This window comes from Tinamus guttatus, unplaced genomic scaffold (assembly GCF_059628265.1).
Source record: "Tinamus guttatus ecotype Peru unplaced genomic scaffold, ASM5962826v1 Tinamus_guttatus_pri_ptg000049l, whole genome shotgun sequence".
Classification (NCBI taxonomy): domain Eukaryota; kingdom Metazoa; phylum Chordata; class Aves; order Tinamiformes; family Tinamidae; genus Tinamus; species Tinamus guttatus.
Window position 1 is genome coordinate 237,714 of NW_028288583.1, and position 27,348 is coordinate 265,061.

The window sequence follows — 27,348 nt, forward strand, 5'->3', positions numbered from 1 at the left end:
GTCTCGAGAGGCCTGGAATTTCCTCTCTCCTGTCAAAAACAAGGAGCTTCCAAGTATCTCTGCTCTTCTTTTAGAAGCTTAAGAGACTCAGCACCACCAATCTGGAAGCTTTCGCAGCGGAAGCAAACAGCAGCATTTCTTCCTGTTTGAGACGACGTTGCTTTTCATTGCACAGTTAGACTAGGGAGTGTGGCTCTTTATTAACATGCTTGAAATAAGACAACGAAGTAAGAGCACGGACAAGGATAAAGCACCTTGCGGAGTTCGTGTTCCATCACCGGGGACGAAACCACCGAGATGTCTCCGGGTCAAGCAGCCCGGTCTGCCTGAGCCGTCCCTAATCGGGCAGGTCGTTAACGGCCATCTGGGAGAAGGGGGCGTTGAGCCTGTCCAGTTCATCCACCTGGGGCGGGTGATGCATGAGCATCTCGTGCTCCTCGGAAACGTCATCGCCCACCGTGACTAGGTTTGTCAGGGACTTGCTCCTCACGCACTGGAAGTCGACGTGGCGGCTCTTGCCCTCTTCCTTTTCCCACGACATCTGGATGAAGGGCCGCTGCACGTAGTTGTAGATCACCTCCGAGCGCCCCCCCGGCCTCCTCTTCACCTTCTCCTTGCAGGTGGGATATCCTGGGAACACAGACAGGCAGGCAGTTACACTGTGCTCTTCCAGCTTGCACACAGATAACACTCTCAGAAACCTGTCCAGACAGGAGTCGCAGAGAAAGAGACAGGGGAATTTGGTTGACAAATGCTCCTGTTTCTTAATTACCACTGCTGGCTTGGGAAAAACTGTTTTTTTTTCCTTCAGGATGAGGATATAGCCGTCATGTGTGGCCATTATTATCAATGACTGCAAACTGTTGGCTGTTATGTGCGCAAACAATGGCTATAAAAATGAGATCATCTTCCCCAGGACAGAGCACAAGGTTCTCCACGCTCCCTGAGGAAATGCTTGGAGCAGCGGGAATGCGGGAAGCAGATTCCCTTTTTCTATTTCCTTGGTCATAAAGACAGGAGGCTGACAGAGACATCCAGCAGAGGATCAACCTTTACTAGAGATCAAAGAACCCACACTGGAGGCCTCCCTGCACACAAAGTCACAGAAAAGAAGGATTTATCAACTATGGAGTGACTCATTTCAGATTTTCCTTGGCTGAGGAAATGCTCTTACCTTCAATGCCGATGCGAATGTTTTTCAGACCTCGTTCCTTTAATACGGCCTTTGCAACATCGCGATTCTCAATGTACTTGAAGAATCTGTACAGCTTGGAACTGTAAAGGACTTGAGAAATAAAAAGGCTCATTAGAAACTATTAGGAGGGACCTTCTGCCCATTTCTGACATGCACAGCTGTGGGAGTGCCAAAAGAGCTCTCTTTTCCCAGAACTGCTTCAAGGATCCACTCTGAGCACTGATTAGCTCAGGTTCCTTGGCAGGAAGGCACTGATACCTGTTATAGTCTGGACAGAAGGAGACTTGGAAAAAGCTTTCCTGCTCCTTGTCCTTCCCTAATGCCCCTCTATGGGAACGTGCACGGAGGCAGGAGCTGCTGCCCTGGGGCACAGGCAGGGAAAGAGCTCCAGCACCAGCACCAAGAGAGCGCTCACTTTGCGAGTACTCCTCTCCCATGGGAGGTGGATGATCCTCATCCCAGTCCACAGTGTCCTCGTCCGTCAGCACCACGATGTGGCACTCGCGCTCCCCTTTCCTGGCGCTATCCACCATGATCGGCAGGATCAGCTCCTCCAGGTAGCTGTCGAACTGCTTGTGGGCACCGTCGTTGGACAGCTCGTGGAGCAGAGCACCTAGGGAGACAGAAATCACAGGGCAGCCCTTCAGTTCTTCACTTTTTCACATTAAAAACTGCCCTGAATCAGAATCAGAGCACTCGGCACCATCCAGACCTTCTCACCAGAGGTGGTTTCTCTCTGTACTTACTTAGATCTTGACATTTGATTGTGTTGAAGTCAAAGTTGATGCAGAGGTAATCGCACGTGTCTCGGAGGTCTGGGATTGAAATCCCATCAGGGCAATTAATGATCCCTGTTTTGTAATAATCCTGCAAATAGAAAGGACAAGTTTTGGAAATAATATTCAGGAAAGCTTGGACATCAGTCATTTTCAATTAGCTTTTTGTTCCGTTAACCAATATTTGTTAGTTATGATGGAAATAAAGAGCTCTATGAACAGCAGAAATAGCCCTGTTTGTCCAAGAATGGGCCCCTTGGCAGATTCTCTTGGCTCTGATAGAACGTCCAGTTAAAACCTCCCCCATGACGTGGGCTCTCAGAACATCCTATGTGCATTTATATGTAACCATGAGGGCAGGACAGAGCTCAGGAACTATATGATACATGAAAAGTAAAGGCAGCATGAGCAAATATGCAAAATGCTGATTCATACTGAAATCTACTAAAAATGTTGAGCTAAACATGGAACGGTAACAAAAGAGCATGTCCCAGGGGGTACACAGCTGCCTGGGACACAAGTCAGTTCTGCACATGGGACAAGAGGTCTTTTTTCCCCATCTGCAAACATCATCTTACCAGCACGGTCCGGAAGACAGCTGAGCTAATTCCTTCTGCGATTTCATATTCTCCCTTCTCATTTGGTCGGGTGAAATTATATTCCCTTCCTGGTCCAAACATTCTGAACAGATAAAAGTCCATATAAATGCACAGGTAAACATGAAGATACCCACATTAGAAATAGCTGCATGGAGGCTGAACAAACCCCACGATGCCACAGGTAGTAACCTGAAGCCAACACTCCAATCTCTTGGGTAATAAGCAAGCACAAAAGCTGTCTCAACTACAACAGTTGGACTCCAAGACTGTTGCTAAAGCTGCTTCATTCAGCTCAGAGGAGCAGAGCAGGTTCAGAAAACGCCCTGGCAAGAAAAGTGCTTCCCCGGAGGCATCACATGCCTTTTATCACTTGCTTTACACTCTTACTGGGCACAGGTCAGCAGCCCAGCAGAACGCGGCTGCCTTTGGCCAGAGACAGGGTGCTCCCGATGGCAACATGGAAAATTAACGTTTCCCGTTGGCATCAACAGGCTCCGAGGTCCAGCCCGTGGTAGAAGGAATTCAGCGCCTTTGCTCTTGGGATAATATCCACAGCTAACAGGAGGAGGGGAGTGCAGCACTATCATTTGCCCCATTCTAGAAGGGCAGTTATCAGCTGCAAACAGATGTGCTGCTCCCCAACACGGCAAACACTTGGACAGAAGGCAAAAGTAGTCCACATTTAGCTGAAAGTGCACATTGGTTGAAATCCTGGGACCAAAGGGAGAATGTTGCCTAGAAATCTACTGATTTCTCACTATACCCAATCTGATCTTCAAGGCCTTGCAGCCTAGTTCAGAACAAGCCCAGCTGTGCTTAGTTTATGAACATGGACAGGATCCCAATACGAACAATCTCCTCTTAATCCATTTGAATAAACATTCAACAGTCCTGAGCGTCCTGGAAATGGCAGAAATCACTCACCTCCCCAGCATGGTGTCAGGGTGAGCAGTGAAAATCTGTGGGTTCACTGCAAATCGAGTGCCATCTACCACAAGAGTCACTTTCTCCGGAGCCTGTGCTGGTGAACTGATGCCTGCAGGCAAAGTGCTGCCTCCGTGGCGTTCCTGGGTATTAAAATATTCCGGCTGTCTTTTGTTCCCGTCCTGGAAGTGACAGCTGTGTGCGTCTTCAGGAGTGGACAACATGCTCCCGATCTGGGGACTCACCAGGAAAGCAGCATGTCGGCATTCGGGATCCAAACCTAAGGGAAACAGAGCGTGTGGTGACAAAATGTCATTTAACACTAAAACCTTCTAGTGCAATGACAAAACCCAGTCCCACGTCGACAGAGGATGGGGAAATGCTCAACATTTAGGGTAATTTTCGGCTTGAGGCAGCAATGGAATTTTGGATAAAAATCTTCCCCACCTGAATACCTCTTGTTAAAGCAGGATGGAGAGGCCTTCATAGTTTCCACCAACCTGGCAAAGTAGGACATATATATCCTGCATTCCCCACTGCAAGTGTGCCTTTTCCCAGTGCGAGTTGCCTTGGGACACCAATTTTTGCGGAAATCTGGCAGAAAAACTCTGCCTTAATGACTGCGATGAAGTAAACACACATTTTCCTCACCCTCAGACCTCGGAGCCGCAGAGGGGCTGTGACCTCCGAGCGCCACGGTGTTCTCTCCCGCCTCCTGGGCCGCTCCAGTCGTGTTCCGCACGGAGCAGGCGGCGTCGCGGGCCCTCGACCAGCCGGGCCCAGCGGGGCAGTTCACGCTCATGCTGGGCCTCCGCGTCGCGAGGTGGTGGCTGCGCTTCCTAAGGGAAGAGCTGGGGGAGAGAGCACCAGCGCGTTAGTGTTGGCAGAGATTCCCAGCCCACAAAGCCCGAATCCGTGTATCCCCTCCTGCAAGCCAGTAGGAGAGTCAGGAGTATTTTATTCAGTCACTTAATTGCCCTTGAGAGGGGTTTATGATACCCCTACACTAACCTCGTCAAAGACAAAAAAAAAGTTTTTAAGGCAACAAAGGGTCTATTTTACTTATAAGCCTCTGGTTTTTCTTTAAAGTAAGTCTTTAGCTCACATATGTATTCCTTCAAATATCTCCCTGGCAAATGTCCAACATCCAGGTCACTAGAGCCCTTTAAAAATGTTCACGAGACTCTTGATTCCCAGCATTGGCAAAACGACCTTGCCTCAGCCTGAATGTTCATGTTTGCCCAGTTACCAGCTCTTCAGGACCAGGATTTTGGATTTTGGACCAGGAGGTGCTCTGCTTCCAGTAATTTGACTTCCTTTTTTTTATTATTTTTTTTTTATTTATCCCCTTGGTGTCACATAGCCACCAAGGCCAAGATTTCACCCGGACAGTCCTACAATAAATGTTGGTGTCACATCACACTCAGCTCCTGCAGCCGCCCCACGTCCAGCCCACCCTGGTGCAGCCCCACAGACACGCACGATGCTTTGACCAACTCTCTCCAACTCTTTACGCTCCTCTGGGGATGCAGCTGGAGACACCTTTGCTTGGAGACACCTGCAGCGTATTGGCCCCTTCACACCAAGCTCAATTCATCCTCCTTATTCCTATCTTAAGGCTCTTCCCTTTTGCTCTTCTCACCTCACTCAACTCTTTGGCATCTTCTAGCAGCTCTTCTACCCCTTTCCCCTCACAAGAGGCTAAAAAGTCGGATAAAACACGGCATTAAGGAAGCAACTAAAACACAGAGGAAGTGAATTCTCCGCTCCTGATCTTAATGAGCAGCTCTGCTCGGGCTCCATCATTACTGCAAATCAGCACAAGCATTTTGCTCCTAATTAGAGAGCAACAAAGGGGATAACAACCCCTTCATCTTCCCTAAATAAATGCCAGGTCACCAGCGTTATTGCTTGGATGGATTTTTAGAAAATCTGTTGCTTACGTTTCCTGCAATAGTCCCGAGAAGGAGCATTTTTGGCTGCAGCAAAACTACCTGAAAAGCCCCCATACTCTTTTCTATTAATTTTTAAAGGCTCTGGCTGATAAGTCGCTTTTATTCTGATGGGCCGATTTTATTTTATTCAAAATAAAATCCTTTTTTTCAACCAATTTCAAAATTGAGAATTTCAAACCGAGCATGAAAATCCTAGATCCTTGGTAAATCCCTTACCCTGGAGCCTATCCTAAGCACTGCAATCAAACTGCAGTTTTCCAGCCTGTGTCAAACTGTTCATACAACCGATGCCATGGTTTAGAACAGATTATTGCTTACACTGCAATTACGCTGTACTTTTAAAATCCGAAAGTTCCAAAATTTGGCAGTGCACAGAACGCAAAAAAGTTCAACTTTTCTACCTGGAAACAAGCTCCCTGCCAAGGACGAGCAGCAAACACCCAGCTTGGGCACCGACTTCGCTCTGTGAGCTCAGAAGGGCTCCATGGAGCCAGTTTGATAAGGAAACACAAGGATAAAGTTTATTTCCTCGGCGTCTCCGTTTCAAGGGCGCTCCATCACGGCTGGCCTGCCGATAAGTCTGAGTAATTCATCAGCTACAGCTGCACTACGGTATTTTATTTCCCCGACCATCTCTTCCTTTTTCTGCTTAATTTGCTAGATGCATTTTTTTTTTCCTTCTTACACTAAGATCATGGGTGGAAGGGGCCCAAACCCTCAGGGATGGGGCAAGATGCAGAAACCTGCTCCTTGCAACCGCGGCAGTTCTTGGAGGCACCGGGGGGATTCTCCCTCCCTTATTTTCTGGGAAGCCAAATGTTCAGCCTTTTCCTCCCTCTTGGCACATCCAAACCCCCGAGATGTTTTTTGCATTTGCCAAACAGGGGCAAACAAGTCGGCGCACTTTACCCACAGCTGGATGGTACCATAAATTCTGAAAGGAGCCATTTAAGGTGACAAATTGACTGCAACCCCACTGCAACCCCATTTAACGTGACAAATTCACTGCAACCCCATTTAACGTGACAAATTCACTGCAACCTCACGTACAACCCGGCAGGGAACCAGTTTGTCAGACTGCAGAGGGCTGCGCTCCAACCGGAGCAGCTTTCGTCCTGCTCTGCTTTCACGGCCGGGATCAAGGCGGCCACGGCGAGAACGAATCCCTATAAATAATAATTAGCACTATTCGTGCCCAAAGCTTTTTACACGTATGAGGCGCTCGCTGCTCCCGGCAGCGCTGCGGTGAGGGCTTTGATGCTGCAAAGAGGATGCAGGAGGAGGGCTGTAATTTGGGGAGCAGGGGGTGTCACTCCCGCGCGGTCACAGCACGTTCTGCTGTCACCACGATGCCCTTGTGGGCAGCAGGACGCACACGAGCTGGTCGCTGCCTCCTGCGAGGTCTAAGCTGCTGCCACCGATATGAGGAGCCGTGACCGTGAACAGCCTGACCCTTGTGCTACCCATTTCTTATGGAAGAAGGAAGGGTGCTGGAACGCAGAAGGGCTGGGATCATCCTTCCCCACCGCAGAAACCACAGGAGCATCCTGAGGAGACAAATGGCCTCACCCGCCATAAATAGCATGCAGGTGATGGGTGCAGGGAAAAGAAACTTAAATATACTTAGAATAACACTTGGAGCAGAGAGAAAACATCTAGATGAAGGGCAGTTTAAATAGTTAAAAAAAGGGCAGACTTGTTGGCTCCTAACTATTTTACTGCTTGCTCCTTATCCCTAACCCTTGTGATTGAGAGAGCTGTTGCAAAACAGCATCAGCACCCAGGTTTGAACAACTTCATAGGAAAGTGCCAAGGAAACCCCAGAAAGTGGAGCAGTCACGTCGTGTTCAGCACGGAGCCCGTCCCCGTCACATCCGACAGCCCGGGCGCTGCTTCCCTGTCACCCGGCATGACGAGGAGGAAGGCAGAAAGAGTCAAAATAGCAGAAACGAGCGACTGGAGCGCTCGATTTGTGAATGGCAAAGCACCGCGGGCGCGCGGAGCGATGAATCAGGCGCTTCGGAACCTCCCACTCTTACTAAGCCGCAGCGTAACCACGATGACTTAATATAAAACTCCAAACAACTTATTTTTAAGGTGGCAACCCTCCTTTACGTCGACAAAAACATTAGCACGTACAAGTGTTCTCAGAAATGTGAGCAAGCAGGAAACACGCGGCCGGGTGCAGGGTGTGCCTGACCTAATTCTACAGTCAGCACTAGCTCAGGACAAGATGTATTTCTAATAGAATTGCTTTCCAAAACAAGAGTTTAGCCGGGGTTTCACGTCTCCAAACGTATCCTTGGAAGACGCCGAGAGTTTCCTCAGGTCCGAGGGCAGGGGAGCAGCAGGGAGAGCTGCAGGAGACGCGAGAAAAACCCTCCTGTTAGGAACGGAGGCCACAAATACAAACCTTCTGCTTGGGGGGTCTCCTGCAAATACGAGGGGAATTTGCCCAAAACAGCAGGCTGGGATTTGCACCAACATCAGGCTCAGACCTGGGCTCCCTGGCTAGAAGCGAGGGAATTTTGGCCCCGGCTTCTAGCAATGTTTTTCCACTCACGAGCAAGCAGACGGACCCGTGCTCTGAGCATTGCAGCGGCTTCAGGAAAGAGGTTTTTCTCCCACGGCAAATACATTGATTTTCCGCCTACGGTAAGTGAAGTTAAACAGAGGAAAAGCTAAGGGTCTCTCAAAAATATACGGAAAACCCAAATTGGGACAGGTCTGAAGCTAATGTTATTGAAACATCTGCATTGGGGACCACGGCCGTTTTCCAGCCGAATCATCTTCGCTTGCCAACATCCCATTTAAGTGAAGCTTTGGAAAGAAGCGCCGGTATTTTCTCTTTCAAGAGCAAAGCCCTGTTCTGTGAACGCCTTCTCTCACGTGCCTGCACTGTCACCCTGTCTTTGCAATTTGGCCTGCCAATACGTGGCTCCAAGTCTGCAGTGTTTTTCTGCCTCTGGACCCCTAACATAAGGGTTTGCCATCAAACACCATGAAACACAAGCAGGAATTTTCTTTCATGCTCTGACACACAGGTTTTTGGCTCCTGTTTTTAATCTTTTCCCAGCAGCTCCTAGGCAAGTTCTACAGTTTTTAAACATTTTAAGAATCAGGTGGTCTCATTCATTAGCTACTTTTTAAGAAGATTTTTTCCAGTTATCAAGTACAAATCTGGTTCTTCACTCACTGCTTCCCTTAAGCACAAGACGTTTTTGGAGAGATCAGTTTGCTGCTCTTGCAGAAGGTGAGGTGGCATGTGGCAAATGTCACATGAGAGGAGACACCGGGGTCACAAGCCTGCCCTGAGCACCTTCGAGCACGGATTTGAGGAATGGATCCTCAAATTAGGAGACCAGTGGCCCGTGCCACCACCTCTTATAGCCTGTGACCCTGCCCTGCGACAGAGGCTAAATTTGTTAGCAAGTTGCACAGGGAAGGGGGTACGGAGTGGGGAAAACCTCAGCTTTATGGTAAGTGCAATAGGAGACTTGCTGGGTCTCATGTTGGCGCTCAGTGACACCTCTAGATGTGCCCGTCCTGAAAATGCAACAAAGAAATGCATTTATCCAACCTGCAACTGAAAGAAAAACTACCTGGGGCTTTAACACGCTTTTGTCATCCCTGCTAATGATGCTCTGGTTTCATTTGCTGCTACAGACACAAATATGACCAGAACAAAAAGAAAAAAGGGCAATTTAGAGGTTGAACTAGCACAGACACAAAATGGGTTTCCCTTGTTATGAAATGGCTCTATCAATATACAGTGGATTCATTTTCCAGCTGGCTCCAAATTATAGACGGAAAATGAGGGCCAGCAGGACTGATGCAATTGAGGACAGCTTAAAAACCCTGGCAGGAGAATGCAGGGAGGCTGCTGAAGCGCTCGATTGTCTGCTCCTATTCTGTGCATAGGGCTTCACTGTTAGCAAAGCTCCAGGCTCAGCCGTGGACTCGAGTCTTCACAAAAATCCCCTGTTTCCAGGAGCGTAACTCGGAGCTGCTCCGCAGGAGGGTCTGCACGGTTCAATGCTGCACATCTACACCTTGATTGTGGGAACATGGTTTGCCAGATTGAAGGGACAGCGCCTGGTTTACAGGCAGAAAGTTACCACCGTTGCAAACGGTGTCTTGTTTCCAACAGGATTCCTGTTGCCAACCTACAGTCGGCAGGATTCACACAGGCACAAAGCCAGCGGAGATGTATTGATTTTAAGCAGACATTTTCCAAAGTTGGAAGTTACAGCGTGACAGATTGGCGAGAACTGGAATAGATTAAGGATGTTGTTAATAGATTAACAACATCAGTTGTGTCCAACAAACAGCCGTCTCCGAAGGCAGCAAAATTACTGAAGGAGGCAACAGGTTAATGCTTTGCTGGGGCTATTTCCCCCTCTGGAAGGCTCGTAGCACTGATTGAGAGGATGGCCGAGCAACCTGCGAAGGCCCTATGCACTATTAGATAGTAAAGGCAGCTTCACCATGCAGTGTAAATGGAGCTAGCCATGCCAGGTCAGAATATACTCCTCCTTTCTAGCCAGGAGACTGGGACATATGGATCTGACCATGGCAAGGAAGAAGACAAATAGTAAATGGTGAATTGCTAATGTAAACAAGCCCTTTTATCTACTTCTACAGACAGGAAAACGAATGTTTCCCTTCTAATGTACATAACACTGAGCTAAATAAATACAGCTTTAGGGCAGGTGACTTAAAAGCTAGTAGGAAAAAAAATATTTCACCAATGTATAAACACCTTTAGATTTGAGAATGCTATTTCTCAGCTTTCCTTCTTTGGTAATTATCTCTCACTTGGTTTCCAATGCACACCGCTCCCTATGTCTAGGCGATGGAAAGTGAGTGGTTCCATTCTAAGCTATACAAAAGAGCCTCAGACCGACAGTATTCCCAAACAGCCTCAAAAACCCAATCTCAAGCACCTGCAGCAACCAGAATTGCTGAATAGAAAGAAAATGCCCACGTTTCCCACGGTAAATCTGGAGCCACCCCTCTGCCGAGCACCCACGCCGACACGCGGCTCCGTACTCACTGGCGGCTCATATGTTCCCAGCGCTACCAACACCCGTATCCCGAAATCCTGCTGCACCGGGGGGAAGCGCCAAGTCCCGGGAACGCCGCAGAGTTTAAACTGTTTGTGCAGCCCTGGTCACTCCTCCTAACCCCAGGGTCTGATTCACGTTAATATTTCAGTGTAAAAGTCCCGCCTGCTGCTGATTCATGAGAGGTTTGCGTAGAAAAATCTGCACGGGAAGAGCCAGCGTGACTTTCAGCCTCCTATTTTAAGCAAGCACAATCAAAGCGCTCTCCAGATTTCTGGTTCAGCTGCTTTTTCCAGAAGAGCCAATAGAAAAGGTCAAGTTTTATAAATTATTTGTGCTTCACAGCAAATATGCTGCTGCCATTCGTCTGACACCTATCCCATAGGCGGGCGCAAGGGAATTAGTAAATTAGTAAATTTAGAAAACTAAGTTTTCTAAAGCTCCTGCATATGTATTTAACAACATGCACACAAATTCCAGTGTCCTTAAGCCTGGAATCCAGAAGATTAGGGCACAAACATACATTTACAGTAAGTGGGGATAAAAAAGCAGCCCTTTTGATATGTCAGTGCTCCCATAGATCTATTGCTAATAAGCCCAATGGACAAAACCTGAGGCCCCCCGAGCTCTGAGGTCCATGCCCAGCATCGCAGAGGCAGCATCACATTCGGCCTGGGAATGTTACCCGTTAGAGTTCAAACCTTAATTGATTTAATGAATGATTTACATATTCTTTTGCTCTTGATGCTTCTAGGATACCCGCATTGCTCAGAGATGGCTCCACATGCAGTTTCACAGAATAACAGGATTAAATTCTTCCTGCTTAATCTAATGGTAAAAATAAATATATTTTTTAGTGTATATATAATCTGGGTATGCATTAAACTATTTTTCTCCTGATAAAGTGTCTGCGTATACCGGTACAATTTAATACCTGAGCATTATCTAATACCCGATTCCACTAATGAAAGATACATTCAGAGATTTCTTAAACAATCCTACATAAGCAAATCCAGGTGTCAGTAACTTGCTAAGCAACATCAGGGGCCTGGAACATCTGCCCTATGAGGAGAGGCTGAGGGAGCTGGGCCTGTTCAGCTGGAGAAGAGAAGGCTGAGAGGGGACCTGAGCAGTGTCTAGAAGTACCTCAAGGGAGGCAGTGAGGAGGATGGTGCTGGCCTCTTTTCACTGGTGGCCACCGACAGAACTAGAGGAAACGGCCAGAAACTGAAACACCAAAAGTTCCACAGGAACTTAAGGAAAAATTTCTTGACAGTGAGGGTGCCAGAGCACTGGAACAGGCTGCCCAGAGAGGTTGTGGAGTCTCCTTCTCTGGAGATCTTCTAACCCGCTTGGACGCAGCCCTGTGCCACATGCTCTAGGTGACCCTGCGTGTGCAGGGGTTGGACTAGATGACCTCTAGAGGTCCCTTCCAACCTTCAGCATTCTATGATTCTATGCTTGTTCTGTCCATGCACACAACGTCACACAAGCACTCCCTGCTACTCTGGGGAAAAGCTTTTAACAAACCACCCTGTCCACGTCTGCTACCAAGCGCCTGTAAAGCGATTCCTGACTGCACCGGTAGCCTGACGAAAGGGGGAATATAAGGAAAAAGCAGCAGCCTCTAATCCCTAGGTGCACGCTGTCCCACACGGGAGATAGCAGCAGCTGGTCCTTGCAATTCCAACACATTTCAGCACTGCCCTGTTGGCTTTTGGCATCGGGACTTCTCTTTGCAGCTCAGGAGCAGTATATTAAGAACGAGCCTAGGCTGAAACACACAACAGGTTTAGTGAGCGCAATAAGCTGAATAACACTGGAGTGAATATTGCAAATAAAACAATATTTCCTTTCCTCGCTTACTGAGCCTTTAGATCCCTGCTGGAAGTTGCTCAATGTTTCACCCCAACATGAGGCACCTTCTCACTTGGACTCTTATTTTAGAGAGGCTGCGAGCGGCTGCAAACTCCACCTTCCCTCTCTGGAAAGGATCCCAACAAGTAACTGCCAGCTCATTCCCAGCTCATGTGCTACAACTCCAGCTGCCAGTCATTCCTAACCGACTGCATGGCAGCAGCTGAGCAGCCCAGCAACAGAAGGCAGAGTTTTTGAAAGCTGGACGTTGTTGCAGTGTACCCGAGCAAGCTCTGCTCTGCCTGCCCCTCCGCACCACGAGGATGAGGAGGGAGAGCCCCGGCAGCAGCAGCACCAGGGAGCGAGGCAGAGCTCAAGCTTTGCAGCCCAGCAGGAGATGGGGCAGATCTGTAACCAACGTGGAGACGAGGCGGGTGGCAGGGGATACCTGCTGGGTAATGAGCCAACGTTGTCGTATCTCACCGTGAGAGCCAGCGGGATGAGGAGACTGGAGCCCAGTGGGATGAAGCCGGCGGGGCCCAACACGGCCAAGCAGAGACCGCCGGCGCTGGCAAGAAAACGACCGTCCGAGTTCTCTAAATCAAGCAAACAGGTTGTTTAATGCACATTAAGACACAGATGGCAGCAAAAAAAGCAAAATAAACCTAAGGCCTATGTTAAAGAGGGGCAGCAAACTCGTCAAGTAATAATACAGTAATCCCACACCGAAGTAAACACAAGAGTTTTATTTAGCACAATTGCAGCTCTTCAGGAAAGCAAATCTCCATTTATTTTTGGAGAGGCAGGAATTGGGGGCAAAAAATAAAGCCAATCATTAGCACTATGCTGGTGTCAGCAGAGGACTCGATATCTTGTTTTTAAGGGCTGAAAAACATCTTGCTCCACATTTCAAAATAGCTGAAGGCTTCCTATGGTACACTGGCAAGACACCCCTTGCTTTGTTTACACGGCTGGAGCAACATTCTGCACGTCAAGCGTATAAATAACCAGGACTTTCTAAGAATACTGCATTACATTATGGCACTAATATTCTTTCACAAAAATATTTGGCCAGGATCATATGTCGCAACAAAATATACCAGCAACCGTAGCCGTATTTCGTGGAAGTTATTTTCTGTTTTTTTAAAAAAAGGAAAAAATCTAAAAAAAAATATGGGATTGAAAAGGCAGAGGATAACTATTTTCACACCTATAATGGAGTGTTCGTGCAGAGGGAAGGTGCCCATTTGGCCTGCGAGCGGAGGATGTGGAAAGTTCTAAAATTGAAGTGTGTTTCAGAACAGGCCACTCCAGCTGATTTTTATTTTGACACGGGCCAGAATTACAGCCTATTTTGCGTTTATCTCCAAGACAACTGAAAGAAAGGCTAGGATTTGTATTACTGATTAAAGAAACCATCCTCAAAGTTGATCCTTGAGAGGAACATCTTGCTCTGCTGCTCAGTAACCAGGAGGATTCACACATAAATCAGGACATTTCAGTATCAGAGTTTATATTTGATCATAAGCTCCTTAATACGAACATAGATCTTACAGCAGAGGCTACTTATTAAGGGGGACTGTAATTTCTAAAGAAGCTCCAACACTTGTGTTTTGATTCCGTCCAGACGAGGCTGCCAGCCGGGAAGCCACCATCATTAAGTGCCTCTTGATGGGTAAATCCGGAGCGAGGGTCGAAACGCAGCGGGCAGGAAGGCTCCTGCCAGCCCCGGAGGCAGGACACGAGCAGGACCAGGGTGTTGGGATGCTCTTTACCATGGCTGCAGCTTGCAGGGATAAGGAAGGCGTTAAGGCCCAGGGCTGGCAGCGTGGCTGGCCGGAGCTCACAAGGGGTTGTGTTTCCAGTTGTGATTTTGAATTCAACCGTGACGGTCCCTTAATCCAAGACAGGACGGAGCATCTGCAACTTGCACGATGAAGGGCTGGAGGACAGCCCGTTTTCTGCACCGATAACGGTTTCATCGTTCAGAAACACAACAGGCACGCTCCACCGGTGTGAATGTCTCCCATGGTTGTCTGCAACACCTTTACAACAGCCTGAGGACACCTTAGAGCAAAGCGAGCAGACACACTGTAGTCCTGGTACATTCCTGATTGTTCTGGCTAACGACTGTGATGTTCAAAAAACAGCTCTGAGGAGCAGACACTCACCCCATGGTCCTGGTGAAGAATGTTTTGTACTAGCAATGTCAGTCAAGGGGGATACTACTAAAAAACAACACTGCTCAAGAACCCTAGGCTCTTGGCAGCTTTATAATTAATGGGGAAGAGAAATCCAGTTTCCCGACGGATACGTCACCTAGCGGGACTGGTTTCGCTTGAGGATCTCGCGCTGCACGCGGGAAGCCGAGCGCCCCAGCGGCGCCGTCGACTGCTGCTGCTTGAGGCCAACAGCGCGGCCGCGTGCCCGGCACCTCCTCACCGTCACCCACGGTCCCTCCGGGCCGCCCACCGCACCGCGTGGCCCGGTGGCACCGGCTGGGGCTGCTGGCTCCGGCGCGGCGTCCGTTCCGAAGGGCCCGGAGCGGCCGGAGGCGGCGGGGCAGACGTAGGACAGACGTGGCGAGGGCCTCGCCGCAGGCTCGGGAACTGCCCCGTGCTGCGAGGGGGCAATGAGGAGGCTCCTGCCCTACCTGCTGCTCACGAGCGCCCAAGGGATTGGCACAATCGGTGTTTTTGTCCTCTAGCGCAGCAGCAGCATCAGTGCCTTGAATAATACTTAAAAAGGAAGGTTTATGCTGCGGTGTGGCACTGCTTAACCCGGAGATAAGAAGGATTAAGGGTAAAATCTGAGACCTCTCTAGTCCCAAATTACTCCAACATTAGCTAATTCACACCCCAAGTTTCTATGGAGCCTACAGAAACTTTGGAGATTAACAAAAATAGCTGCTTTGCAAGGAAACAGCTCCCCGACATCCCCACATGCTTTCAGCTTTTGAATTGCTTTGTTTTAAGACTAAACCATTTAACAAATGTATTTGAATCACCTAATATGAAGACGACCGAATCATCTTACGATTCTGCACCCGTGCAACCTGGCCTACCTGAAAGGAACAGCATCCATTCATGCTCCTGTGTACTATGCTCTTCAGTCGGTCTCTTAAACAAGGTTACAGCAAATGAGGCAAACAACAGCCAGCAGGAAATTCCCCAAACCCTTGAAGACTCCAACACACACAATAAACCATTTTTATCTTATCTGTATGAAAGGTCTTTGCTATTGTAAACTTGGGCCTCCTGAGCCTGTATCAGTCACTAACACCCCAGGAAGGGCAGTCTTATAAAAAAGGCATTAGGCTACAAGAAGGCTTTCAAATGCCTGCCAAAACATTCCTGTCAATGGATTAGGGAGCTCATTCATAACTATGGACTGCTGCAGGAGATAATGTTCCAGGCTGTAGTAACCTTTGCGCTGGCTCGGGGTTATGTAATACCCCGATTTTTAATCCCCCCTCACGTAGAAGGAGAAGAAATTAGCCAGTTTGCAAAGGTTAAAGCTTCCTTGCGGTTCCCTCCTGCGGTTGTTCCAGTTGTGATGGTCTAGCAGATGACATCAGCTGCACAAACTGGGAGAGACTTGTAAAACTCATCGCTTACGTTTGCAGTCCTGCTGGAAACTGCTATAAAACTACTGCTCTTGCGGGAAGAGAGACTGCTGTGAGCTGCCTTATAGCCTTTCCCCCCGGTCCCCTTCCTTTGTGGACTTTTCATCTTGGTTATAAGAGAAAACTGAGAACTGCACTTGCTTAAAACTACCACTTCTAAAAAGCAACATCAGTGATTATTAAGCAGAGAAAATCTGCTGTAGTTGGGGCACGTCCTTAACCAAGATGGTTAATAGGACAATCTAAAGCGTAACAGGCACCCGCAGATTAACCTCAGGAAATGTGACCAGCTGTTGTCCCAGGAGAGCGGAGCCACTGGGCTGGGATCCAAGACATCCAGCGATGCTTTCTGACCTGGAATTACTTTTCCCATGGAAACCCTTCTTCTATCAGATACGGCCTCGCTGGTTTGCGTGCCTGAGCTGTCAGAGCTACAGAAGCCAAACTCTGCAGGCAAAGAACGTTATCAGACAGCAGCGCAAGCTGGTTTCTAGGTACCATTTCTTACTGCAGCCACGGGTCTGCATTTCCCTGCTCCGAGTATCCGGCACGTGCCTCTGTCCCGCTGCTTTTATGGCTGCCAAGCTGCACTTCCTCCTGAAAATCCTCTGCGCTGATTCCATGGAATAAGTGACGGCAGCTCCGCACGCGCCAAGGACACGGCGCTGCTCTCCGAGGGCTGCTCAGCAATTGCATTCATCTCGCAGTTCTTCCAATTTTGCCACGGAAATTGAATAACTAGTTTCAGCCCCTGTTATTTCAGCACATCAGTTTTGTTCCAATTTCACCTGCCCTTTTTTTGGCTCGTCTATTTTGCTCTCGTGCCCCACACAAGCTCTTATTCCTGGAATAACTTGCTCACTTGTTTTCCAGTCACTCCGACAGTGGGATATTTCTGACCTCTCCCAGTTCAGAGCTCACAACTGGGCCAGAGCTGCTAAGGATATTACTGTATTTGCTCTTTTTGTAGAAAAGAGAGAGAGAAAAAAAACACACACACACAATGGAATGACTGAGCATTCCCATAATCAGTAGGGATCAATGAATTAGTACCACTTTTAGCAGCTGCATGTATCACCCCAGAGGCTTTTTTTGAGGGCAAAAGCCAGAAGAAAGCCATCTCACAGGCATTACAGAAGTTGCTGAATGCTCAGTGACTACAGCCAGTGTCCACTGTCCCTTCTCAGACCTGCAGCCATTGATTTTGCTTCTGAATTTCAGGCCCACCCCGAAACTACAGGGTGAAACTACAGTCCTTTACTACAACCTCTGAAAAGGGAATATGTGGGCTAGAAACCCCCCTACGCAGGCCAGGATCCTGGTCCATCACGAGAGAACAGCTCCTGACCACGAAGGAGAATTTGAACAGGAGAAGGGAGGAGGAAACTGTCAGGAATGTGTCTGATGAAATCAGATACAGGGAAGACAATTCCTAGCATTACTGTTGCTCCCAGCATCTGTAGTTATTTCCTCCTAACAGACTCTCAAAACACACCTGGGTAAAAGCTCATTTCGCCCTGCCTTCGTGGTCCTGCTGCACGCACCCTGGCCCATTTCGGTCAAGAGCCCTGCAAATGACCTGCAGTTCACACAGATGCTGCAAATTCCCCTCATTAGGTGCCATGAGTCCCAAGCAAATTAGGTTGTAATTAAAGACATTTTTTCCCCATTAGCTTTAGGCCTGAGACTACAGAGCACATTTCTAAATTCAGGTGTCTCCTACATGGTGGAAAAAGCAGATGGCTCCGCAGTAGAGATTGGCCATGAGAGTTTGTCGTGTCAGAAAACAGCATTATGGATATTCCCACCGCTGCCCTGCATCCGTGTGCGCTGCAGGTGACCCTCCTATACATCCTCCTATACGTCCTCCTTACATGCAGCAGGGGTTGCCTTCCCTTCCCCCAGAATAAAGCAGCTTTAAATATGCCCTATTTATCCCACTGAGATTCCAATTCCTCTAATCTGAGCTGCCTAGATTATGAGTCTTAGCTTTTCCTGGTGCCTGCACAGGGGAAATAAGCATCCAAAAGCAATTCAGCTCATCAGATGCAAACGGGATCAATTCCAGCTATGGGAGCTGCAATTCAGGGATTTTGCAGAATCAGGAGGCTGCTGAATAGGTAACTCAGAGCAGCTCATCCAAGGCAACAACAGGGAGCTAGGAGACTCCACACAAAAACTCCTATTCCAGGAGCTTCCCAAACTGCTGTCATGAGTTAACTTCTTCATTAGTTAATTAACTGATTTTCCCAACAGCACTGCAACTTCCCAATGCAGTTATTAATACAGCTGCACCACTTGCAATCGCTTTGCCAACAAGGTCACAGCTGTTGTGCAGCACCAAAGTCTTGCATGATATTTACTGCACAGGGTGAAGTGTCACTTACCTCTCCCCATACCCAGATTTTCTACTGACAGGTTTTCAGGCATAGCAGGTGTAATTAGAAGCACTATTTTTAAATGACCTTATACTCTGCCTCCTTTGACTCTGCTGTTATACCCCAAGTTCTCTTGCACCGAGAGCATCAGCTAAAGCTGGAGACTGTTGCTCCTCAGGACCTGTAAGGCCAGGCTGGATTGCCAAGGAAAATGTTGCAGGATCTTGCACAGAAAGTAGGTGGCAAGAAACCTCTGAAGAGGCAAGACTGAACTTGCTAAAGATGTCACACAGGCACAGCCAGAAACTAAAGACAGACTAGATTTATTATAGAATTATAGAAACATTATGGTTGGAAAAGGCCTCTGAGATCATCAAGTCCAACCACAGGCCCTTCAATACCATGCCCTAAACCATGACCATAGGATCAACGCAAATAAGACGTTTTAAAAATAAGCGTAGGGCCACGAAAGGAAGACTATGGCTGGACAAGGATCAGGTAAGGCTAACATTAGTGCACGGAAAAAGCAAAGTGTTTTATATTCATTCATTTTATATGCCACATGTCCTAATTTAATTGCATAGTATGTTTCTTTTAGCAAAATTATGATCAAAGATCATCACTGATTATACTGCAGATGAGATTTTTTTTTGGAGGGCGAGGGCTCAGCATATCACCTTCCATTCAGAACTGTCATAAAACAATTCCAGAGCAAAACCTAACACTTTCCCTGCTCCGATACGTGCAGTCTACAGCAAACAGCCCAGACGTGTTTGCTGAAACTTGCTCCTCAGCACTGCTGAGTGGTGCCTAACCAACAATTTTGGTCCTTTTCTTCCAAGCAGACACTTGTGGCTCAAGCAGGACCATGGGAATCCATGCAACTTCATACACAACAACTACAAAAGAGAAAGTTTCAAAGAAAACGTATCCATGGAGCGACTTCCTACCCAGAAAGGTCATTCTTTTCGAGCTCCAAAGAGAAAACATCCAACGCTAGCAGCGGAACAGTACCGACAGAGATCCAGAACCACATGACACGCTGCAGATAAGGCTGTTTTAAAACACACACCAGTTCAGCGACCTCAGCACACACCTATTTCTTTAGGGCACGACCTACTTCAGCCCATTGATAAATGTTTTAAGATGAGCTGCAATAAGTCTGGGCGGTGCCTTCCACACAGGCCTCCCTGCTAACCAGCCCAGCTGTAATAAAACTGCTCCTTTCAACTTTAAGAGACCTTCAAATGCGGATGTTGTCATAGAAAATAGGTCTAGCCACGCTGGCAAAGGCACCCCAAGCATGAACCCCACAAGGCCGCGCAGGGACACGCGGTGCTGTCATCACCCCCTTCCCGAGCAGCAAAAGGTCCCCAAGGAGCATGGCCAGGGCCCAGCACCCCCGGGAGCTCCTGCCCCTCGCCAAGAGGTCCAGGGAGGAAGGGAAGGGAGGGAGGCCCCGGCCTTGAACCGCCCTCGGTGACAACCAGGAGGCCACAAGGCGGCGGGACGCGGCCGCCCCAAGAGCGGAGCCGCCACGGACACCCCTCAAGGCCGGTGAGGAACAGCGAACCCCCCTCCCCGGCTCCACGTGACCCCCGAGGAAGGAACGGGGCCTCCCGGAGGGCCGAACTCCCCTCAGAGCACTCGGGGCAGCGAGACCTGCCCTCAGCCCGCCCGCGCCCCCAAAATGGCCGCCCGCGCCCCCAAAATGGGGGACAGGGAAGGCCGCAGAGGGCAGGGAAGGCCCCAAGGCCCGCGGAAGGGCCCTGCCAGGCCCCAAACGGCCGCGGAAGGCAGGGAAGGACCCCGAGCCCCCCCCCACCCGGAGCCCGCACCCCGCTACGACCGCCGGGAGCAGCAAAACCAGCCCCGGACCCGCCGCCCACCTGGGAGGCCCCGCGCCGCGTCCCCGGCGACGCCGCCGCTTCCGGCGGGCGGAGGGCGGGGCCCTGACGCCAAGCCCCGCCCCCGCCGCGCCGCCACGCCATTGGCCGCCGCGGCGAGCCAATGAGGAACGGGCTGGGTGTGTGCGTGGGAGGGGGCGAGGCCACGGCGGGGCGGTGGGCGGGGCCACGGCGGGGTGGGCGGGGCAGGAGGCGGGGCGGCACCGCTGGGCACCGCTGGGCACATCTGGACGGGGCCGCGCGCTGCCCTCCGCCCCCGCCCCTCGGGGACACCCCCACGCGCTCCGGGCCCCAACGCGGTCCCCAACGCGGTCCCCAACGCGGTCCCGCTCGGCCACAAGCGCCACGTCCCGCCCCGGGCTGGGGGCACTGCGGCCTCGCAGCGATTTCGGGCGCTCTGCACGGCGGCCGTGGGCAGCGGGGGGACCCGCAGTCGGGGCAGTTACCGGGTCGTCGCCGGCCGTCGTGTCCATTCGGGACAGGCGCTGGAGCCGAGGGAAGGAGCACGGGATGCAGGAGCGGGCGAGGAAGAAGCGCGGGGTTGACAAGGGGACGCGCTGGGGCCGGAGGCTGCCCCGGCCCCGGCCACCTCCCTCCAGAGCCCCGCACGGCGCCCAGCGCTGCCCGGGGCGCTCGAGCCGCCTGTGCCGGCGCCACCGGCCCGTCCGGCCCCGCAGCGGGGCGGGCACGGGGAGCCCGGCCGGTGCCCGGGGCGGCGGCCGCCCCTGCGGAAGGGGGGGACACGGGGGCGGGACGCGATTCCGGCTCCTTTCGATTTCGTTTCCCGGGAGGACCGCGCCGGGGCGGCCGCACGGCCGGGAGCGGCGCCGGCACCGGGGACAGCGCCGAGCGGCGGGGCAGCATCGACCACGGGCTGCGCTGGGCCGGGCACAGTGCCGGGATTGGGATAGCGCCGGGATTGGGATAGTGCTGGGATTGGGATAGTGCCGACAACGGGCGGAGCACCGGGACAGCGCCGAGCACCCGGGATGCAGGTAAGAGCCCCCGACCCGGCTGGAGCGGCGATGCCAGCGCCGCCCCCCGCCCCACGCTTCTTTGGGCCGTTTTGGTCTCCAGCTTCCCCCCTAAACCCTCCAGGGACAACATTTCCTCTTGAGACCGGGGCGTATTTTGTCACAGAAACAAGCGTGGAAGTGGCTAAGCACAGCGGAAAAAATGGTGCAAAGTCGTAAGAGTGATGAGTTCTCCCTTAACCCCTAGAAATCTTTAAGAGCAGGAAAGCCAGCCAGCATCCTAGATTATTTTTACAATGAATCTATTGGTAGCAGAGTCGTGAAGATGGGGGAAAAACATAAAATATCTTTATGCAGAGGGTTAAAGACTAAATACACTACTAATTTCTTTCACTTTTATTTTTCCTGTACCTATTGCTTAGAATGAATCTGAAACGTGGGTAGCGCTGCTATAAAGTGTGCTCAGAGCTTGTGTTCCTCATACGTCGTTAAGCAGCAGATTGCTTCATTAGAGCTAACGAACAACCCAGATCCCGTACCGGCTAACAATGTTTATACCACAAGAAATTGTTCATGCTGGTTCTTCTGATGAAGAAAAACACCCTGAGATTTAGTCTGGGAAAGATTCAGCTTCTTATCTTTATCTTAAAAAAGACTTAGCTATTAGGATAATATCCTGGCTAATAGCTAAGTCGATGCCCTCTAACTTCCCCTGCGCCCTGTGGTTGTCGTTTCCACCCCATTCGGGAAGCTGAGGTGGCGCTTCCAGGAACTGTCACTGCCACTGTCCCCACTGCCATGCGAGGCAGCCGGGGTGGCACTGACTCAGTGCGAGGGGCACCCTGAGTCACCAGCTTCACCTCCAGACGTGGGTTTCCCCTCGTGATTTACTTGCAGTGACCAGCTGGCCTTGAGCTGCTTCAAAGCGCATCAAGGTGCTCCAGGGAACTGGCTAGAGGCCATTTGGACAATGTTGATGGTGGCCGAGGTGTCCCCAAAGCAACCTGAGGAGGAGACCGGAGGGGATGTTTTGCCCTGTTGATGGGTTTGGTCTCTTTTCCCCAGGGCAAAGTGACCGTCGCTTCTTGGAGCCCTGTTGTTGCAGCTTCGTTTGCTCCCCAGGCCCAGGCCAGATGCGCAGCCACCCGCGAGGGGGAAAGCTTCAAGCTGCCGGGAAGGCTGAGTGAGTAGACGAGGAGCAGGTCAGCGCGGCTTGCAGGTGTCCCCACAGGGTGGGACACGGTGGGTGCTGCAGTTGTCTCCTGCCTTGTGACCACTGCCTGCTCTCTAGGTTGGGGACGAGATGGGCCCGTCACCACATCCCGTTTTCTGTCTTTGGGCTAATTTGATCTGTGAAGGTTTAAGAGGGGGCGTTTGGGGATGGAGATGCCAAGTGTCCCGCCCGGCCCCTTGCTGGATTTGAAGATGGAGATCAAGGTGCTTCAGAGGCTGCCCATGGTTTCAGGAATCCCGCCCTCGCTGTGGAGCAAGGAGGATGTGATCCACTGGCTGAGATGGGCCGAGAAAGAATATTCCCTTCGGCGAACGGACGAGAGCAAGTTTGAGATGAACGGGAAAGCCCTGTGCATTCTCACCAAGGACGACTTCAGATACAGAGCTCCCAGCTCAGGTTGGCTGAGGGGAACGGTGTTCCTAAGGACACAGTGAGCCCAGCATGGGCTGTGGGACGCTGAGCGGGGCTGGGTAGGTCCATGCGCTGAGCCCGGCCTAACCAGCTGGATGAGGGAGGCTGGGACAACTCTCTTCTTTCCATAGACCATTGGCATTGTCCCTGCAGCAGCTGCAGTTAATAAACCTGAGTTTCCTTATCTGAAAGTCAGCTGTGGTATTGCCTCATATCAGCTTTTTCCTGGGGAAAAGCTCCAGAGAGTCAGAGCAAGCAAATCAATCCTTCACTGTGTGCTTAGGAGAGGTCTGACTTCCCTGGGGCACAAGATGTGATGGCAAAAGAGAGTTGTCAAGAAAGAAGCAGACGGTGATGGAGAGAACAGGGACTGAAGGGCTTGAATTGCCAGCACAATAATAAAACCCATCACCATTTTTTGTTATTCCAGACGATGTTTCTGCAGTGCCACAGGATGACATAAGCACCTGAACAGACTCCAACGCTTTCCTTCCCCCACAGGCGACGTCTTATACGAACTCCTCCAGTACATCAAAACCCAGAGGAGAGCCCTGGTGTGCAGCCCCCTGCTGAACTCACCCTTCAGGGAGGCCGGGAGCACGGCGGAAGGTAGGACGGAGAGGGCAGCTCTGCGCTCGGCCCCCGCACGCCGCGTAGGTCGGAGGTCTGATGTTCCCCCCTCTGAGCGAGAGGACGTGGAGATCTGGGCTGTTGGGACATGAGGAGCTGTGCTTGAGTGCTCCTCTTGGCTCGGTCATCCCTGCAGAGATGGAAGATGAGGAGGAGTGAGGCGTGAGGTTTGGGTAGGGGAATGAGCGCTAGGGAGGTGGCAGCACCAAGGGGTGGGTTCGGGCCCTTTCTAGATGCTGTTCCTGTCCCCGTAGCAAGGGCTGCGTGTTCGGAGACAGCCGCTCCGTTTGGGCACCTCGTTTAGGGGGTTTGAACCTCCTTCCTCCTGTGGCCCCCGTGCTGCTCGGAGGGCACCCACAGCCCCTGCTCCCGGGCACATCGAGCGGCCAAGGACCGGGGCGGCTGCAGCCCCCCGCGGCTCCCGGTGCCCCTCGGCTCTGCCCGTGCCTGGGCTCCCTTTGCCCTGAGGTGGATTCAGGAGCTCTCCTGGGCCTCTCCGCTGGCACCGGGCAGTGGATGTGGGGTGACAAACTTGTTAAAATTGCCATGGCGCTTTCCAAAGGGATCGATCGCGCGCACATGCTCTGCTCCCCTCCCATTCCCCCTTCCCCTCTCCTCCAGCAGCGCCGCTAACCCACCCCGGGTCTCCTGCAGCTTCCAGCGCTCTTTTCCTCCCGGGGAATCCCAGCGTCTCCCTCTTCCCCCGTCCCGGAGCGCAGCAGCTGTTGCCTGGTGCGAGGCCGGGGCTCGGGGCGACGGCCCAGGGCAGCCAGCGGCGCCGGGCTCTGCTCCTCTGCCCCGGGGTTTTCTTGCAGGGCTGGACTGCGGCGCAGAGGCTGCCCCAGCCGCTCTCTCTTCCCCCCTGCCCAGCTGCTCGAGCCGGGACGCGCCGGCGTCCCCGGGCGTCCCCCGCGGCGCCGAGGAGCCGCTCAACCTCTCGCACCCCGGCGCAGACGGCGGCTGCAGGACGGACGCCCTCTGCTCGCTTCCCACCTCCCCAGCAGCTCCGGCGGACGGGAAGATCGCAGGTGAACAGGAGGCTGCAGCCTGGCTCCTAGGGGCGTTGGGGTTGCATTGACTCTGCCCCCTTTCATTTATTCCCCACTTCAGTGAGTGCGTCTCTGCCTCAGTTTCCCCCCTGAGAAACGCTAGTTGTGCCAGGCAGTTTGAGCTCTGGCAATGAACGTGCTCCCTGGAGCTCCGGGCTCTTCTCCGTATTGCCAGGATGAGAGTCCTGTTGCTGCCCGGCCCTCACGGGGGGTTCGTGGTGGAGCGGGAGCTCCGTGCTGGTTCTCACGGCTCCTTCCGCGCTCAGACTGCAGGTTACTGTGGGACTACGTTTACCAGCTCCTCTCCGACAGCCGCTACGAGCCCTACATCAGGTGGGAAGACAAGGAAGCCAAAGTCTTCCGGATCCTCAATCCCAATGGACTTGCCCAGCTCTGGGGGAACCACAAGGTAAGTTCAGCTGAGACCGAGTTTGTCATTTCCAGGCTTTTGGAAGTCGCTTTTGTGTCCTCTGCTCACAACCTGCTCCGTTTGACACAGGGGCAGCTGCTGCGGAGAGGCCCAGCTGCTGCAGAGACCCAACCCAGGCGTTTATGCTTGGTTTACTGCCCCCAAAAGAAACCCCAACCAACCCTGCCTTTTTTTCTCCTTCCAGAATCGTGTAAACATGACATATGAAAAGATGTCACGAGCCCTCAGACATTACTACAAACTCAACATCATCAAAAAGGAGCCGGGGCAGAAGCTGTTGTTCAGGTAGGATGAAGCAGCGGTGGGCGACTGGCAGCCTCCAGATGTTGGCAGCTGCTTCATCTCGCTGGATCCCTGATGGTCCAGACCAGGGTCCCTGCTGTGTTTTGGGGGTGGAGAACGTGGCTGGTCCCGGTTGGATGGTGCTGTGAGGAACCTGGCACCACCAGCATGCGGGAATCCCACGGCACCTGAGCGCTGAAGTCGGCCCTCAGGTTAAAGCAAAGGGTCTGCGTCGGTTCTGGTTTTGCAAAACCTCCGTGTTTGCTTCTTTCCCTGGAAGTGCAACCCCCCAGCAGGTTTGTACCCGCTCTCTCTCCTCTGCTCTGCATGAGCCAGGCACGTGGGATGCCTGGATGGGCTGCCCCACGCTGCAGGTTGGACATCCACCCCACGCGGAGCTCTTGTGGAGCCGGGCAGGGAATTCCTGTTTGTTCATTGCTTCTCCCACCATTTTCCATGCCGGATTCTTGCCTGGGCGTAGCTAAAGCTTCAAATGCCAGTGCCGGGCTCTGGGCTGAGGTGCGATGCCCTTGACCTCCCTGGGCTCGGTGCCTTCGGGGTGTAGAGCAAGAGCTGGGGTGCTCAGTCCGCGGCCGCAGGCACAGAGCGGCTTGAGCAGTTACAGGCACTTGTGGGGCTGCGTTTGGCCAAGCAGCTCAAACCGTCCGAAAACACCCTGCAGATTTCTGAAGACTCCTGGGGAAATCATCCACGAGAAACCCAGCAAGCTGGAGCAGCTGGAGAATGAGGAGCAGGAGGATTTCCAGGAAGACCCACTGGAAGTCTCACCGTAGGAGCTCTCCGAGGAGGCCACCTGCAGCGCCCACAGATTTGGACTCCGCTGTGAAGGGCCGGAGCCTCCGGCTTTGCTGGCAGAAGGTCCCAGAGCGGCGGCCGCAGATTCCCAAGTCCCGAGCAAAGACTGGGGCAGCTCTGGGGCTTGGTCAGCAAAACTCGCACACCAAAATCACCCTTCAAGCCAGCGAGCGAAGCGAATGGGCGGGTTGGGTTCTGCTTGTTTCTTTTCCCCCCTGAGCAAGGGAATGTGGTTTTTATTTTGCTTTCTTCACCTCGATGCTTGTGTGCAAGGTCCAAACTTGCTGGTCAAGGTGGCTCCATCCTTAAAGCCAAGGTGCCGGGCGGGGGGCTCCGGACACACACGCGGTGCCGATCCGGAGCGGTTGTTCTGGGCTGGGCTGACTCGGGGCCTCGGGCCCGATCACGGCGCAGACTCACCAGGCAGATCCCTGTGGAGCTGCAGGATTGAGGGTGGGAACGAGCTGAAATATCCTCTGCATTGGGCCCGCTCGGAGACGCGCGGCCCTCGGCTGCGGGGAGACCCAGAGCTGCTTTTAACTCCTTTCCCCGACATGGTGCTTTGTGTAATTAGCTCCCTAGATAATAAGCACAAGGCAGTAATGAACATGCTCACGCTCCCCATCAGGGACACCATCATTTGCCCTGGGTGCCAACTTTGGCTCTCGGGCCGCGGGAAGGGGCACGTCTTGACTCGGATCCCCCGGGCGAGCCGGTGAAATCCATGGAGCCGGGCTGCATTTCACAGCACAGGATGATGCAGCACGTGTAATATTTGCCCTCAGCTTCCAAATACCCAAAGCAAAGCTCCCCAGTGAGGCAAAATATAGGGTATTTGGGCAACTCATGGCAACAGCTGGCTTTTAACCTCAGGTATTGTTAGGAAGTGCTGGAAGGAAGATTTTTTTTGTTTGTTTGTTTTTAAACCTGAAAATATCCGTTAATATTTTGGATTACTTTTTGCTGAGGAAATAAAATTCTGCGACTGCACAGCTGAAAATGCCGCTTCTTGCTGGTTGGAAATCTGAAACGGAGCAACCCAAGCCTTCCTCGTTTGCGCCGAGAACGAGCCCTGCACAGAAACTCTCGTGTAACCAGCTCCAAATGAGCAGCCGGGTTCTTGTCCCCGCGCTGGTGCGCCTGGAAACCCGAGCGGGAGGGCGCAGGCTGCTCGGCGGTGTCGGGTGAAGGTGCCCACGCACCTGGTGTTTTATTGCCACGGGGAAAACCGGGCCCACGC

General features: G+C 51.8%; 2 protein-coding genes and 1 long non-coding RNA gene across 6 annotated transcripts in view; 2 read left to right on the plus strand and 1 right to left on the minus strand.

Moving 5' to 3' along the window:
* Nucleotides 1-27,348, plus strand: part of LOC148595876 (uncharacterized) — a 355,837-nt gene that overhangs the window by 92,143 nt on the left and 236,346 nt on the right. The window lies entirely within an intron of this gene.
* On the minus strand, nt 332-20,341 carry KCTD20 (potassium channel tetramerization domain containing 20). 4 transcript variants are annotated; one of them, XM_088539779.1, is made up of 9 exons: nt 10,506-10,531; nt 4,146-4,345; nt 3,740-3,774; nt 3,495-3,637; nt 2,550-2,652; nt 1,942-2,062; nt 1,611-1,808; nt 1,175-1,285; nt 332-630 (listed from the first exon to the last, which is right to left on the minus strand). In XM_088539779.1, the coding sequence occupies exons 1-9, from the start codon at nt 10,514-10,516 to the stop codon at nt 338-340; spliced, it is 1,215 nt and encodes a 404-aa protein (XP_088395905.1). In that variant the 5' UTR covers nt 10,517-10,531; the 3' UTR covers nt 332-337. The 4 variants fall into 4 exon arrangements, with proteins under 4 accessions (XP_088395905.1, XP_088395904.1, XP_088395903.1 ...); XM_088539778.1 differs by lacking the exon at nt 10,506-10,531 and adding an exon at nt 20,265-20,341 and having other exon boundaries at nt 3,495-3,774; XM_088539777.1 differs by having other exon boundaries at nt 3,495-3,774.
* ETV7 (ETS variant transcription factor 7) lies at nt 22,242-26,086 on the plus strand. The gene is made up of 7 exons (XM_088539782.1): nt 22,242-22,439; nt 22,722-22,886; nt 23,403-23,510; nt 24,347-24,559; nt 24,847-24,989; nt 25,195-25,295; nt 25,975-26,086. The coding sequence occupies exons 1-7, from the start codon at nt 22,298-22,300 to the stop codon at nt 26,084-26,086; spliced, it is 984 nt and encodes a 327-aa protein (XP_088395908.1). The 5' UTR covers nt 22,242-22,297.

Excerpts from the sequence above, each read along its gene's own strand:
- KCTD20 (XM_088539777.1), bottom strand. Across the intron at positions 2,063-2,549 it reads CTGTCTTCCGGACCGTGCTG|GATTATTACAAAACAGGGAT; the intron begins GTAAGATGATGT and ends TTCTATTTGCAG. Across the intron at positions 1,286-1,610 it reads GGGAGAGGAGTACTCGCAAA|TCCTTTACAGTTCCAAGCTG; the intron begins GTGAGCGCTCTC and ends TTATTTCTCAAG.
- ETV7 (XM_088539782.1), top strand. The coding sequence starts at position 22,298 with ATGGGTTTGGTCTCTTTTCCCCAGGGCAAAGTGACCGTCGCTTCTTGG. Across the intron at positions 22,440-22,721 it reads CAAGCTGCCGGGAAGGCTGA|GAATCCCGCCCTCGCTGTGG; the intron begins GTGAGTAGACGA and ends CCATGGTTTCAG. Across the intron at positions 24,560-24,846 it reads GGCGGACGGGAAGATCGCAG|ACTGCAGGTTACTGTGGGAC; the intron begins GTGAACAGGAGG and ends TTCCGCGCTCAG.